At 35.2% G+C, this 16272-nt stretch overlaps 2 protein-coding genes across 2 annotated transcripts; both read left to right on the top strand.

Moving 5' to 3' along the window:
* The first annotated feature begins 4050 nt into the window (after positions 1-4050).
* Positions 4051-6707, top strand: LOC142178490 (uncharacterized). The gene is made up of 3 exons (XM_075248100.1): positions 4051-4111; positions 4538-6331; positions 6385-6707. Exons 1-3 carry the CDS (start codon positions 4051-4053, stop codon positions 6705-6707), a joined length of 2178 nt encoding a protein of 725 aa, XP_075104201.1.
* Positions 6708-13402: 6695 nt separating this feature from the next.
* Positions 13403-15040, top strand: LOC107822300 (transcription factor DYT1-like). Its single transcript, XM_016648833.2, has 4 exons — positions 13403-13969; positions 14076-14252; positions 14367-14543; positions 14722-15040. Exons 1-4 carry the CDS (start codon positions 13748-13750, stop codon positions 14791-14793), a joined length of 648 nt encoding a protein of 215 aa, XP_016504319.2. The 5' UTR covers positions 13403-13747; the 3' UTR covers positions 14794-15040.
* The last annotated feature ends 1232 nt before the right edge of the window (positions 15041-16272 follow it).

The raw sequence follows: 16272 nt of genomic DNA, 5'->3' as shown, positions 1-16272 counted from the left end.
CAACAGTATCTAAATCATAAATTTTGGAAATAATAAACGTGAAAAGAACAGAATTATCATGAAAAAAATCACTAAAGTGTGACCTTAAACTTCTAGTACGTGGAATATTCACAAATTATTGTCTACTAACTTATGTAACTATTTATAATTTATTTTTAAATAATCTGATAAACATATTTATGGCAATCATCCCATGAACTGAAGTTTCATAGCAGCACCAACAAAAGCAAAAGAAGAAGAAGAAGAAGAAGAAGAAGAAGAAGAAGAAGAAGAAGAAGAAGAAGAAGAAGAAGAAGAAGAAGGAGAAAAGGAAGAGGAAGAAGAAGGAGAAGGAGAAGAGGAAGAGGAAGAAGAGGAAGGAGAAGGAGAAGGAGAAGGAGAAGGAGAAGGAGAAGAAGGAAGTAGGAGAATAAGAAGGAGAAGAAGAAGAAGAAGAGGAGGAGGAGGAGGAGGAGGAGGAGGAGGAGGAGGAGGAGGAGGAGAAGAAGAAGAAGAAGAAGAAGAAGAAGAAGAAGAAGAAGGAGGGGGAGGAGAAGGAGGAAGAGGAAGAGGAAGAAGCGGAAGAAGGAGAAGAAGAAGAAGAAAAGGAGAAGAAGAAGAAGAATAAGAAGAAGAGGAAGAGGAGAGGAAGAAGAAGAAGAAGAAGAAGAAGAAGAAGAAGAAGAAGAAGAGAATGAGGAGAAGAATGGGGGAGGAAGAGGAGGAGAAAGAGGAAGGGGAAGAAGCGGAAGACGGAGAAGAAGGAGAAGAAGGAGAAGAAGAAGAAGAAGAAGAAGAAGAAGAAGAAGAAGAAGAAGAAGAAGAAGAAGAAGAAGAAGAAGAAGAAGAAGAGGAAGAAGAACAAGAAGAGGAAGAGGAAGAGGAGAAGACGGAGGAAGAAGAAGAAGAAGAAGAAGAAGAAGAAGAAGAAGAAGAAGAAGAAGAAGAAGAAGAAGAAGAAGAAGAAGAAGACGAAGAGGAAGAGGAAGAGGGAGAGGGAGAGGGAGAGGGAGAGGAAGAAGAAGAAGAAGAAGAAGAAGAAGAAGAAGAAGAAGAAGAAGGATAAGGAGAAAAAGAAGAGGAAGAGGAAGAAAAGGAAGAGGAAGTGAAAGAACAAGAGGAAGAAGATGAAGAAGAAGAAGAAGAAGAAGAAGAGGGAGGAGGAGGAGGAGGAAGAAGAAGTTGATTTAGTTCATTTGTAAAAATTTCAGCACTATATAAGCTGAAGTTTTTGAAAAAGCTTTCTAATATAATCAGATTGTCAACAGTATCTAAATCATAAATTTTGAAAACAATAAACGTGAAAAGAACAGAATTATCATGAAAAGAATCATTAAAGTGTGACCTTAAACTTTTAGTACGTGGAATATTCACAAATTATTGTCTACTAACTTATGTAATTATTTATAATTTATTTTTAAATAATCTGATAAATATATTTATGGCAATCATCTCATGAACTGAAGTTTCATAGCAGCACCAACAATAGCAGCAGCAAAAGAAGAAGAAGAAGGAGGAGGAGGAGGAGGAGAAGGAGAAAAGGGGCTGAAATTGTTTAAAAATGGGTACAAATTTAAACTTTTTTTAAAAATGGGTACAAGTTTAAACTTTTTTTAAAAATGGGTATAGGTTAAATGAGGGCGACCGAATAGGGCGCCCCGTGCAATTTTTACTAATAGGTAGAACATTTTGCAAATCACATTAGAGCCGTCAATATAGTCTTGCCTCGTTGGGCCGGCCCAACCCAACTCGTAATTTAATAGGGTTGTGTTAAGATTTTTGAAACCCATTTAAAAACGAGGCTTTTAAGTCCGCCCATGTAATCTAGTGTCCCACGAGGCTGGACTAGGCCGGTCCGTGGGCTTAATAACGTATTTAATTAAAAATATGTAGGGAACTGAAAATAACAAGAAGAGTTATGTAATCTCAAACTTATAATATTTTTTATGCGGATATAAATATTTTTTGTTCTTAAAATTTTAATTATTTCATAATGTTTAACTAATTAACATTGCATATAATTATATATTTAGATAAGAGTAAAGATTTTAAGACATTTTTATTTCACAAGAGAATTCAAACGTACTTGATGAAGATGATATGTTGGGATATGCCACGAGTACCTTGAAAATATTTTTGAGTAGTTTGTTTTGAATATTGACTTTTAATAAATGAAATAATGTCCTCATTTTTGTGTTTTATTGTAATCTAGTAGAACAATGTCAAAATTATTAAGTTTTGCCGAAACTTTTTATCCAACAACTAGTATGTTTTATATATATTACATTTTAGGTTAAAACTTAAATTTAAAAAATATTAAAATAATTTTAAAAAATGATAAACCAGCCCGTGGGGCCTGGTAACCCATGTAGGGATGGATTGAACTGACCATTTTAAGGGAAATTTGCATCTATACCCGCTTTTTATGTCACGTTTTAACTTGTGCCCGCTTTGCAAAAACAATTGCAAACATACCGCTTTTTCGCATAATTTCAGCATACGGGGCTGAAATAGCAAAGACAATTGTAGACATGTGATTTTTGACCCTCCCCAAGATTTTTCATATTTTAGCGTAAATATTCAGTTTAGGTTTAGTATCGCTCTCTTTACTTTATTTTATCAAAAAAAAACTACAAAAATATTTTTCCTTATCCTAGCTAGTTGATATTTTGAAAAAAAAAAAATACAAAATAGTCTTGTCATGTTATTTTCCAAAAAAAAAAAAGATGAGAAGAAAAAGATCAAAAAATATTTTACATTTTAGTATATATTGAGTAGTATTTAAATTTCATTAATATAGTAGCTATGTGTCTTCTCTAAATATTTTTACTATCTTAAATATACTAGTATCTTTATAAAGCTATTTTTAATTCATCTTTAGAATAAAAGAAAATCTAAAAAAAGAAAAAAAATTTAAAGAACAAGAGATAATAAATTGTGCAACTTGCCAAAAGATGCTTTCTTATCAACTCCCCATAACAAACTGACATGCACCCCTTTTAATTTTCATTCATGTTTTTTGGCACATGAGGAAAGGGGAATGAGGACAAAAATTAGAGCTAGGGAATCTTTCCTTTCTAAGTTTTTTTTTCGTTATATATAACACATGCACACACAGAAGGAAGGAAGAAAAAAACGCCAAAAAATCTGGGGAGGGAGCTCACAAAGAAAAGCAGAAGAAAAGTGAGGCAAAAACAAAAAGGAACAAAAAAAAACAGAGGAGATCGAAAAAAACAAAAACAAAAAGAGAGCAAAATAAAAAAGAGATCAAAAGAGAAAGGAAGGTGAAGGAGGAGGGATCTGAGTCATCTTCTTCCTCACAAAATCAGATCCAATTTATTCTTTTTGAAGCCATGTAAACCAGCCTTTGAAAACTCCCATTTGCATCACCAAAACAACTCCAAAACTCAACAGAAAAATGCAACAACAAAGCCACGAAAGCCAGCCATGAAAAGCATCTCAGTCCGTCAAAATCATCGAGGTTTCCGTTCGAGTGCTCCTGTCGTGTGTTTTGTTCGATTTCCGTTCTAGTTCACAACGAGTTTTTTTTTGGGCGAAGTTCTGTTTCTCACTTCGCTGCACAATCGTGCATCTGTAGTTGCGGCATTGTTTAAAGGAATTTCCCGCTTTTAAAGGTTCATTCTCTCTCTCATTACGTTGTATGTTTTCGGATGATTTTGAAGCTTTGACGTATTTGGTTGAATGATTGAGTGCCTTTACAATGTTAGCTTAATTTTTCTCCTCTCAATATGTGTTTGTTTCTTTCAGTATTATTAGTTTTAATTGGATTTAATGAGATATTAGCACTAATTTTTATCAAAGAAAATATAAAGATTTTTTTACAATTTTTTTGTGGACTGCACTTTGTGGAGTTAATGAACAAAGAGGTGGGTTTATTTTTTAAGTTTTTCTATCATTTTCTTACTACGAAGATCTGTTGGAAATATCAATATTATCAAATGGATTGTTTGATGTTTTCGTGAAATATTTTGTTGTTATCTTTGTGATTGGTGAGATGTTCTTTTTAGTTTTCTGTCTTTTCTTTTAATTCTTTGCAGCATGATTATATTGATGGTGTCGTTTATGGTTGAAATGTGTTTGGCATTTTCTTTAGCTTCTACACTGTCCAGGAGTAATGTTAATGACCCAACGTATATACAATTCATGAGTTGACCCATATTTAGACAATTACTAATTCATAACATTTTCCCCACAAATAATTCCATAACCCATGACCCTCGGATAATTAATATGAACTCTTTTAAATTTGAGGTGCGCCATTAGTTGAATTTTCCATGGCCCTCGCAAACTTGAAAATGCGTAGTTATTTTAGGCGCGCTATTTAAAAATTACTTCCCTAAACTCGGATGTGCATTTATGTGACCCAAATCCAAATCTCAACAACGTTAAATAAAATGTGTCGTGGACCGCGAGTGCATTTATGTGACGTGGTTCAAGATGTATTTTACATGACGTTGAATCTTCCTGAAAAATATTTAAATAAAGCGGTTATAAAGTTAAAATTGAACCATAGGCTAAAACATGTATTAAACTAAAGGTATTATTGATGGTGAAAGAGACAAGTGCAGAAGATTTGAAGAAGGTTTGAATGGTTACATTCGAAAATCAGTGGCAATCTTACAACTTGATGATTTTTCCAAGCTGATTTCAGCTGCACTTACTTGGGAAAGAATTGACAAGGAAGAAGCTAGTAGGAGAGAAAACAAGTTTAGGAAGGGTAATTCAGAATATGGCGGTCCATCCAAAAAGGGAAAGTTTGACTATTCCAAGACCGAGAGTACACATAAATCATTACATCATAAGCAGAATAAGTCAAATTTTTCTACTGCCAGTACTCCAAGTTATGGCCAAGGCAAAACTCATACACCTACTTGTGCACAGTGCGGGAAGAATCATTATGGTGCATGTAGACGAGCTTCTGGTGCTTGTTTTAATTGTGGAAGTATGGATCATAAAGTGAAGGATTGTCCTAATCCTAATCCTCTTTCTTATACACATACAGAAGGATCAGTTCAAAAGCCCATCACTACTCATTCTCAAGCTAATGGTAGTGCTAGACCTCGAAATATGCAAGCAGCGGGCTCGAGTGTAGCTAATCAGGCTGGTGGGTCGAGAGCTGCTGCACGAGTTTATGCTATGAGACAGAAGAATGACCAGGATGGTCCGGACGTGGTTGCTGGTAAATTTCACTTATTTGGCATATCTGTTGTTACATTATTTGATCCTGGATCTTCGCACTCTTATGTTTGCTCATCACTTGCATTTCCCGATACTGTTAAATCTGTGAGACTTGACTTTGATGTGCTGGTCACGAGTCCATTAGGTCATCAGGCCGTTGTTAACAGGATTTACCGAGATTGTCCATTCATGATTCAAAATCTGGTATTCCCTGTCGACTTGCTTGAAATGCCCTTCCGAGACTATGATGTTATTGTTGGCATGGATTGGCTCCATAGGCACCATGAATTGGTTGATTGTAGGTTGAAGCAAGTGACATTTAGAACTCCTGCATATTCACACATGGTAGTTCAAGGAGAAAGATCATTGACATCTAATATTATTTCTGCGGTGTTGGCAAGGAAGATGATTTGTCAAGGTTGTGATGCCTATCTTGCTCATATAGTCGATACACGATTGGGGAGTCCAAGTCTTAAGGACATACCAACTGTGTGCGACTTTCCTGATGTATTTCCTGATGATCTTCCTGGGTTGCCTCCAGAAAGGGAGATTGAATTTCCTATAGATCTTGTCCCTGGAACTACTCCTATTTCTATCGCTCCCTATAGAATGGCTCCAGCTGAATTAAAAGAGTTGAAGGCTCAATTGCAAGAACTTCTTGAGAAGGGTTTTATCTGTCCCAGTATTTCACCTTGGGGAGCTCCTGTTTTATTTGTGAAAAAGAAAGATGGCACTCTTAGGCTTTTTATTGATTACCGACAGCTGAACAAGGTAACAATCAAGAACAAATACCCACTGCCTAGAATCGATGACTTGTTTGACCAACTAAAGGGTGTCAGCTTATTCTCAAAAATTGACATGAGGTCTGGATATTATCAGTTGCGTGTGAGGGAGCAAGATGTTCCTAAAACTGCTTTTAGGACCAGGTATGGCCATTATGAATTTTTGGTAATGCCATTTGGTTTGACAAATGCTCCTGTTGCATTTATGGATCTAATGAACCGTGTATTCAAGCCTTATCTCGATCGATTTGTGGTGGTGTTTATTGATGACATTTTAGTCTATTCCAAGAATAGAGAAGATCATGATAAGCATGTCCGAATTGTCATGCAAATTCTGAAAAAGAGACAACTCTACGCGAAGCTTTCCAAATGTGAATTCTGGCTGAATGAAGTGGCTTTTTAGGGCACATTGTATCATCTGAAGGTGTGAAGGTTGATCCTAGTAAGATTCAAGCTATTGCTGATTGGAAACTCCCTAAAACTCCAACTGAGATAAGAAGTTTCTTGGGTTTAGCAGGATACTACAGAAGGTTTGTGAAGGGCTTCTCTATTATAGCTTCTCCCTTGACCAAACTTTTGGGGAAAGACGCCAAATTTGTATGGTATGACAAGTGTCAAGAGAGCTTTGAAAAGCTCAAATCCTTATTGACACAAGCTCCAATACTTTCTTTGCCAGCTGAAGGAAAAGATTATGTGGTATACAGTTATGCATCTCATCGTGGCTTGGGTTGTGTTTTGATGCAATAAGGGAAAGTAATTGCTTATGCCTCTCGAAAGTTGAAATCACATGAGTTGAATTATCCCACTCACGATCTTGAACTTGCTGCCATTGTTTTTGCCTTAAAAATTTGGAGGCATTACTTATACGGAGAGAAGTGTCACATATTTACTGATCATAAGAGTTTGAAGTACTTGGGTACACAAAAAGAGTTAAACTTGCGATAACGTAGATGGCTTGAACTCATCAAAGATTATGATTGCACGATTGATTATCATCCTGGTAAAGCCAATGTGGTTGCAGATGCGTTGAGTCGCAATTCCCTTGCAAGTTTAACTCTAAGTCCATTGCCTTTGCTTCTTGAATTAAGAGCCATGAATGTTTGTCTTTCATTTAATTCTAATGGTTCTATCATTGCTAATTTTCAAGTCAAGCCAATCTTACTTGAGCAAGTCCAAGAAGCACAAAAGTTAGATGAGAAGCTTGTGAAACGGGTTGAAGAAGTCCAAAATGGAAGAGAATCAAATTTTTCATTAAGGAAAGATGGTACCTTATTTTATAAAACTAGGTTGTGTGTTCCTAATGATGATGAATTGAGAAAGCAGATCTTAATTGAAGCACATAGTTCACCTTATGCAATGCATCCTGGAGGTACTAAAATGTATTGGACCATTAAGGAGCACTATTGGTGGAGTGGTATGAAGAAAGACATTGCAGAGTTCATTTCTAAATGCTTGGTATGTCAACAAATAAAGGCTGAACATCAAGTCCCAACTGGTCTCCTACAACCTTTGTCAATACCTGAATGGAAATGGGAAAGGATAACGATGGACTTTGTTTCTGGACTTCCACGCACTCAAAGAAATCATGATGCAATTTGGGTCATTGTAGATAGACTAACTAAGAGTGCTCATTTCTTGGCAATCAGAATGGACTACTTACTTGAACGTTTAGCAGAATTGTACATTAATGAAATTGTGAAGCTGCATGGAATCCCTGTTTGTATTGTGTCTGATAGAGATCCAAGGTTTATATCTAGATTTTGGTCTAGCTTGCAAGAAGCTTTGGGTTCCAGGTTGAATTTTAGTACCGCTTTCCATCCACAAACGGACGGCCAGTCTGAAAGGGTAATACAAATCTTGGAGGATATGCTTCGAGCCTGCATTATTGAGTTTAAGGGTAGTTGGGACAAACACTTAGCCCTAATAGAATTTGCTTACAATAATAGCTACCAATCAAGTATAGGCATGCCTCCTTATGAAGCTTTATATGGGAGAAAATGTAGAACGCCTCTTTGTTGGAATGAGGTTGGTGAAAGAAAATTTGTGGGTCCTGAGATTGTGCAACAAACTGAAGATAAGGTAAAAATCATCAAGGATCGTTTGAAAATTTCTTCAGACAGACAAAAGTCCTATGCTGATCTTAAAAGGCGTGAAATTGAGCATCAGGTGGGCGATAAGGTATTTTTAAAGGTTTCTCCATGGAAGAAGATTATGAGATTTGGCCAAAAAGGTAAACTTAGTCCTCGATTCATTGGACCTTATGAAATACTTGAGAAAATTGGTCCGGTTGCATATAAGCTAGCTTTGCCACCTGAATTAGGTAAGATCCACAACGTCTTTCATGTTTCTATGCTTCGAAAATACCGCTCAGATCCATCTCATGTTCTTCCTATTGAGTCTATTGAGGTTAATCCTGATTTGACATATGAAGAAGAACCAATCCAAATCTTAGCGCGTGAGATAAAAGAGCTTAGAAATAAGAGAATCCCATTAGTGAAGGTTCTTTGGAGAAATCATTCAGGCGAAGAAGCTACCTGGGAGCGAGAAGAGGATATGCGAGTTCAATATCCACATTTGTTTCGGGACTAGTACAAGGTAAATTTCGAGACGAAATTTTTTTAGGGAGAGAGAGTTGTAACACCCCAAATTTTTTATAATATTTGCATTCTTGATTGAGCATTTTTATAACGAGGAAATATTTTACTTTGCACTTCCTAAATGTGAAATGGTCAATATATGAAAATTTCTTACTTTAGGTTGTGTTAATATTGGCAATGAAGTTTCATGATGCTATATGTAATACTTAATATTATTTTGACTAGTTGTTATTAAATATAATATATAATTAAGTTTTGGTTTCCAACCTTTTGTATTTATCTAAGAATATTTAGTGGTTGGGTAACCATTTTGTTTCTACTCTTCAAGACAAAGAATACATCTCTCTCTTTCTATCTATCCCTCCTTCTCTCTATCTCTCTCTATATCTCTCCTCCGTAGAAACTTGAAAATCTGAAGTTTCATGAAAAAAAAACCATGGAGTTCTACTAAATCAACAAGCAAATTTCATTTTTGGTGAAGATCAAGTTGCTCCTCTTGGTAAGTTTCTAAACTTGTTTTTATACTAGACACCTACTAGAATTATCTACATATCTTTTTGTACAGAGCTCCAATTTAAGTGATCCAGGACTTTCTGAAAAGGTATTTCATAAATCTATAACTCTTATGAAGGAACCAAAATCTATGTTTGTAGGTATTTACCTGAAAAAGGATCAGAAATACAGGGCAGGTGCTGTCCAGATTTTCAGTTTTAGAAATACTCCATGTACTGCTGTTAGTAATTTTAGCATAACTTTTTGTTCAAAATTGATATGGAGGTGATGCAAGATATTTTGAAACAGTAAGACATAGATCTACAACTTTTGTGAAGACCAGAAAGTCTAGATCTTCAAAACTGAGTCACAACTCGGAACAGTGATACTTTCCAGAATTTCTGTTTCAAACTTTTTTGAGTAATTTTCACCAATATCATATTTAGTTTGACTTGCTAAATCACTGAACTTATTTAGATATTTGATTATGTATTTAAGGTATATAAACCCTTGAAAAAAAATCAAAGGGGAAGTGTTTGAGGGAGTGGACAGATTTGGTTTGTTTACGGCGTAGACGATTCGAACGTCCCCAAGTTGTGATTGAACTGTTTCGTGGTAAAACACCAAGGTTTGTGTATAAACTTGTACTCTTTTTGCTTGCTGGAATATATTGAAATAACTTGATATTTTATTTTTCTTGGCTTCAATTTATATTGTTATATTCGTACTATATCAAGTATTGTAAGATATTTGCTAAATCGCTCATTCGTACGGATTGTTTGATCATTTTGCATTCTTGTTGGGACTTTGTCCTTCTTGTGGCAGTGACTTTGTCACTCATCTTAGCATGCCTCTTGATTCGGATCTTTTGCCATCTTGACTTTGGATTTGTAGTTCGTCTTGAATTATGGAACTTGTCCGTGTTAAGTACGAACTAGGAAGCCATTTTTAATATGGTTCTTGATTCTCTTGTCTATTGGGTTTTGACCCTACTTGATTTGGGGCTTCGGTCCATCTTGATATCTGATTATGCTTAGTGTGATGGCATGACGTACATATTGGGCGAAAAATGGATATTTGGTATACTCTCTTAAATTGATAGTATACACTTTCTAGACTCTTGAACATTGTTATTGATATTTGGAAACACTTCAAAGTTTGATATTGATATGTTTGATATATTTGTTCACTTGTTTTAAATTATGTTAAATTGAGCTAACTATGACTGAAAAGGGGAATTGGAGAATTTAATGACTCCAAGCCTAAAGTTTATACACCACTAAGCTTTATGCTTAGCGATAGTTGTTTTCTATCGTAGGAAATGTTCGGGATGAAATCTGAAGATGGCCAGGGTGAAGTAGTCTCTTTGGGAGAATTTATGGAGATCACATTTGCATATGCACCTTGGTTTGCATAGTTTTGGGACATGTACATGATATACATGATATACATGATATACAGGATATATATATATATATATATATATATATATATATATATATATATATATATATGTCACACTTATGTTATTTGGAGGCTTGTTGGATTTTAAAGACCAAAATCTTGTAGCTTGAATTTGTAACCTATTTTATTGTATTAGGGTGTTTTAATAACTCAAGTCTTGTAATATGTCGAATTTACACTTTGTCTTGTAAATATGTAGAAAAGGAGAAAACTAGTTGCCTTTGGTTTTATATATACCCGATAGTTTAAAATTTATGTACAATATAAACTTGTAGTGATTTTGAATGATTGTATAAATATGTTAGGAAGTTGCTTTAATCTGTTGATTAATCCAGAAGGGTTATATCACCATATGTTAATATTTTGACATTGTATTTCATCTAAAATAAAATTATGGTGTATTTTCAAAAAATATATATATATTGCACTTTGAACCTTTTCGCATGGGCCTACTTCCGCTACTAAAATTATTCTGAATATTTTTATTAATATCTCTTTTAATATTTTGTAAGTAGGAAATTAGATTTTTCCTAAGTAGTACCCTCCCAAAGGGGTTGCTACAGAGGATAAGATGCGGGAAGCAAGACTCAGATGGTTCGGGCATATTCTGAGGAGGAGCACTGAAGCACCAGTGAGGAGGTGTGAGCGACTGGCTGTGGTGGGCACGAGGAGAGGTAGAAGGAGACCTAAGAAGTATTGGGGAGAGGTGATCAGGCATCACATGACACGACTTAGGATTAGTAAGGACATGACCCTTGACAGGGAATTGTGGAGTTCGAGCATTAAGGTTGTAGGTTAGAGAGAAGTTGTGAATATTTCTACAGCGCACTAGAGTGAGACTAGCCAGTTAGGAGTTACTTTTAGGATGCTACTGATCAGCTACTGATGCAGGGCTTTATCTGTTGGATATTAGTATACCTTCCATTTTTTTTTGTATTTTCTATATTTCTTATATTGTTGTTATTCTGTTATTTTATGTTATGTATTTTATGTTATGTTATGTTATTTTATTATGAGTCTATTGAGAGTACTAATATATCGCCTCTTGTTGCTTTCTTGAGCCGAGGGTCTCCTGGAAACAACTTCTCTGCACCTCGGGGTAGGGGTAAGGTCTGCGTACATATTATCCTCCCCAGACTCCACTTGTGGGATTATACTGGGATATTGTTGTTGTCGTTGTTGATAATATCTTCAATGCCGGAGAAATGGTTGGCATCGGCAAGTTGGCGAACGGTAATTTCATAATGGAAGCGTTGGCGTCGGAATTTGGGGCATTCCGATAATCTTTTAAAATAATCTACAATTGCTTGGGGTGTGCGACAGGTGGGTCTTGAAGAAGTAATGGTAGCTTTTGTTGTTGTGATGGGTGCATTGTTGTTTCCGGCGAGGAGACAGCGGAGAGGTGAAGAAGTAGACATCTGATTTGCTTATTTTGGCGCTGAGTACCACTTCGCCAAATTGATCTACAATGTTACCATTTCTTACCTTATGGTTATCAAACGTAAGTATTGCATCATGTAGTATTTTTATGTAATTTTTGCATAAATGAATTTTTACTTTACATGCGATTCTTTGTTTTTGTGATGTGAATAGATTTTTGAAATGAATTTAATTTCGCATTCAATCTAAAAAATATTTGTATATCAGTGTAATTTAACTTGTCTAATAGTTACCTGCCTAATTTTCACATTACTAATTCTATGTATTATCAATAATTATTTGTAGTTATTTTTTCGATAGCTTGATAGAGTAAATTCTTTTACACCATCAGTTCTTTGAAATAAATTCTTTGTATTTTAAATTTGAACTCCTTTTGCCTTTAGACTTGCTAATAAATGCAAGGTGAAAAGAATAAAAGCGGAAAAATAACATATAGTATTTGGAACAAATTAAGCTGTAATTTTTAAAGAAAAAGAGTAACAATCAGGACTAAAAATCCCTCATTTTCTTGGTTAACCCACAAAATAGCGATATCGTGTTTTCTGATAAACCTTGATTACCAAGTGGAACATGTCATGTAAATATTCTGAAAATGGATAGTGAAGTTCAAAGATATACCGGTTAAAGTACAGAATACATGCTTGGAATAACATAAACTCTTTCTAATGCTTTACAAAATCAGGTTGTACTTAAAATATTATTCTTGTCAGTAGTGAAAAGGTGAAATGAGAATAAAAATTCCTGCTTAAAGCAGCTCTGGTCACTCATTTGTACTTTCTTGTGCCATTAATACTAGTAACAACCACATAATAGTCACAAACATAACGAACAACACTCCCGCCCTTCCATTCTTCTTTCTTTTTTTAGTTGCCACTCTTTAACCTCTTTATGTAAAGATCTAAAAAATTATACTCTCTCCATTTCAGTTTATGTCAACCTATTTAACTGGACACGTAGTTTATGAAAAACAAGAAGATTTTTGAACTTGTGGTGTAAAATAAGGCACATATATTTTGTTTGGTTATAAATTGTTACATAAAGGTAAAGTGTTTCCAAATAAGGAAAGTGGTCATTCTTTTTGGCACGAACTAAAAAGAAAATAGGATCACATAAATTGAAATGGAGGGAGTAGTCAAGGACGGATGCATGTTTGATAAAGCGGTGTCATGCGATTTTGCTTTAGGAGATCAAAGGTTCGAACCTAAAAATGTATGCTTACACCCCCAGGAGCAGTAGCTAATTATATAAGTCCTTATAAAGGAAAAGGATTGTGATAAGTTGACAATTAGCGCGTAAATAGTGACTAATGAGGATAGCCAACCCCAACTATTTGGGATCAAGGCATAGTTGTTCGGCAGTATGTCGGCCTTTCCATTCAGTCACTGTTATCACTAGTTAATTATGAAGTAGCATATGAGTTTTCTCCAATAGTTCAGCAATATTGAAAAGTTTTAAGGCCAAAAAAGCAATATTGTAGTGCCTGAACCTCCACACACACACTCTTTCTCATGCCAAAAATGAGTCCTTTCAAAACACCCCAAGTACATTATGATCAATTAGGAAATGCCCAACAAACTGCAACAAGAAGATTCCCACCACCAAGAAATGTTTCTGTTGTGAGGAGCACCTATATAAACCTATTGCCTGCCTTCAACAAAAACCAGTGCAGTGCCTCTTTTTTGTGCTGCACTCAAGATTAATCATTAGCACCTGCTCTCCCTCTTTAGATTTCCTTTCTAATTTTAGGAATCCATTTTAACATACTGGATCAATTCTCTTTTTGACTTGCATTAAATGATAATTAAGTGTGATAAAATGGAATTCCCTAACACTCCATTTGATGATTCAAACATATCTGAAGGAAGTAAAATAGGAGGGAAAATGGATAAAAGGAAGCAAATTGAGGGAGAAGTTAGAGAATACAAATCCAAGAACCTTGATGCTGAGAGGAGGCGGCGTCAAAAACTTAGTGAAAGGCTTCTTGAATTGCGCTCTTTGGTCCCAAACATTACAAATGCAATGAATCAAAACCCTTCATTCTAATATATAAATCCCAGTGACATTTTTTTAAAGAATGTATCTAAACCATTTTCTAAAATCTTAAATTCTTTTCTGATTTCAGATGACAAAAGAAACCATAATTACTGATGCCATCACTTACATTAGGGAGCTACAAACGAATGTAAACAACCTAAGTGAGCAGCTTTTAGAAATGGAGGCAACTCATGGAGAGGAATTGGAGAGAAAAAGTGAAGAGATTCTTGATACTGCTGAGGAGATGGCTAACTGGGGCATAGAGGTAGGCAACTTTATTTATAAACCAAAGTTACAATCTTTAATTCTTCAGTTTAACTTTAATTTCCTAATCTACTAGTACCAGACATTTAAACACATTATTTTTTTCATAAAACAGCCTGAAGTTCAAGTGGCTCACATTGGTACAAATAAGCTTTGGATGAAGATAGTCTGCCAGAAGAAAAGAGGTGGATTTACTAAACTGATGGAGGCAATGAATGTTCTTGGATTTGATCTCAATGACACCAGTGTCACTGCATCTAAAGGAGCTTTTCTTGTTACTTCATCTGTGGAGGTAAGCAAACATATCATATTGTTTAAAAAGTAAGATTCTTAGTAGCAATTTACAACCATTACCTAAGGATATCAAGATTTTGTAATAGCACAGAAAAGATATCCTGCTTAATATTTTGTACTCTGTGTCCTGCAATATAAGAACATAACCAATTTGTTTATCTTTCTATGTATTTCAGGTGGTTCGCGGAGGACTAATTGATGCTCATCAAATCAGAGAGATCTTGCTGGAAATCATCCGCGGCATCTAGAGAAACTAGCAGCAGCATAAGTTCCTTATTATTAGTAATATTAGTCTCATTTGAGTGCTCTTTTACCATATATTCTAATAGGAATTAGATTTTTTGGAGAAATGCCAGAGTACCTTTAACTTTTGGTTATGAATGTCAAAAGGATTTAATCATGTTTTCCATCATTAAAAGATGAAAATCCATTGTATCCAAATTGTCTGAAAAGAGCTTGTGTGAACTCTTTTATTTTTCATCCAAATATTGCTGAAGCAACATATCATATGTTTCTAATCACTTTCTTCTATCTTAAGTCTATAGCTTTTCGTGCAGTCAAGTTTGACTTAATTCAACTTTGAATATAATATGCTTTTGACTTGAATATTCCATGGTGGGATCCAGACTTCACATTTTTTGGCTTCTAGATATGAAAATATGTTTAGTATTTTTGGTCACTTCCAGCTCAAGAAACAGTTAAATAAGACCAGTGAAGTATGCTCTTGGTTGGAATAAAATATTGAACAGACACCAATATTAGACGTGTGAACACTGTCTGTCTTATTTTCTTCTCTGTTCTCTGACCAGTGTCGTTCTCAAAAAACAAACCTGCCTCAAACATAACCTGCCCTTGTTAAAATCATCCCCAAACAGGTCAAGAATCCAACAAAGACCATTTGGAAAACCAAATTGGACGTCAAATTTTCAAAATTTAAGACCATGGAAAGTGTACCTACCCTTTTTATAATATTAACACGAAAGAGACTCTCTCAGTCTGTCTTCCTCTATTAATAGGATTCAATACTTGCACAACTAGGACTTGGCAAAATCTCCTACGTCCAAGCTTCATATTTCCTATGGCTAGGCTCAGGTTTCTCCACATTTGCCTAGTTTTAGCTCAGTTGGTCTTGCTTATGCTAAATGCTTACGCGCTTAGTAGATTAGACACCTTGATATTAGCCCCAATTCCTGCGCCGTTTGAGGGAGGAAAAGGTGATCAGGCTTCGACAATCATACATATAAGGACTCATCACTCTTTTGACAAGTCCATGGCCGGTGGAGACTTGATCCTTGGAAGGCTTTGCCATTGCCCTTATTGCTTCCATTTTTTGTTATATTCGAGTCACACGAAGAAGAACTGAACATACTCAGGGCTGAGACATACCATTCTGATTTTGTTCCTCCTTTTGGTTTCCAATTCAGACATTTACAGGGTTCAATGTTAAGTTACTCACATATATGACAAGCTTTTGCTTATTTTAGATGGCTAAGTAATCTAATCTAATTACATATATCTAGCTAATAGTATTTTAGTTTGGTAAAACTGTTGAAGATATTTTAACAAAGGTTATATTTGTCTATGACCAAATTTTTTCCATCAAGCCACATGCCTAAGCCCAAGTGCCAAGATGAGGGGAACCTATGGCTCTCGTGAATTCTACTTCTTACTCGTATTTATGGAACAAATTTAGTTTTATGACTTTGATGCAATAAATATAGAATTGA

Source organism: Nicotiana tabacum, chromosome 3 (assembly GCF_000715075.1).
Source record: "Nicotiana tabacum cultivar K326 chromosome 3, ASM71507v2, whole genome shotgun sequence".
NCBI classification, from domain to species: domain Eukaryota; kingdom Viridiplantae; phylum Streptophyta; class Magnoliopsida; order Solanales; family Solanaceae; genus Nicotiana; species Nicotiana tabacum.
Note: the sequence above shows the minus strand (reverse complement) of the source record. Positions and strands in the feature narration are given on the sequence as shown.

Coding starts and splice junctions, on each gene's coding strand:
- LOC142178490 (XM_075248100.1), top strand. CDS start 4,051: ATGGTGTCGTTTATGGTTGAAATGTGTTTGGCATTTTCTTTAGCTTCT. Junction 4,112..4,537: donor AGCTTCTACACTGTCCAGGA/GTAATGTTAATG, acceptor ATTAAACTAAAG/GTATTATTGATGGTGAAAGA. Junction 6,332..6,384: donor CTACGCGAAGCTTTCCAAAT/GTGAATTCTGGC, acceptor TATCATCTGAAG/GTGTGAAGGTTGATCCTAGT.
- LOC107822300 (XM_016648833.2), top strand. CDS start 13,748: ATGATAATTAAGTGTGATAAAATGGAATTCCCTAACACTCCATTTGAT. Junction 14,253..14,366: donor TGGCTAACTGGGGCATAGAG/GTAGGCAACTTT, acceptor TTCATAAAACAG/CCTGAAGTTCAAGTGGCTCA. Junction 14,544..14,721: donor TTGTTACTTCATCTGTGGAG/GTAAGCAAACAT, acceptor TATGTATTTCAG/GTGGTTCGCGGAGGACTAAT.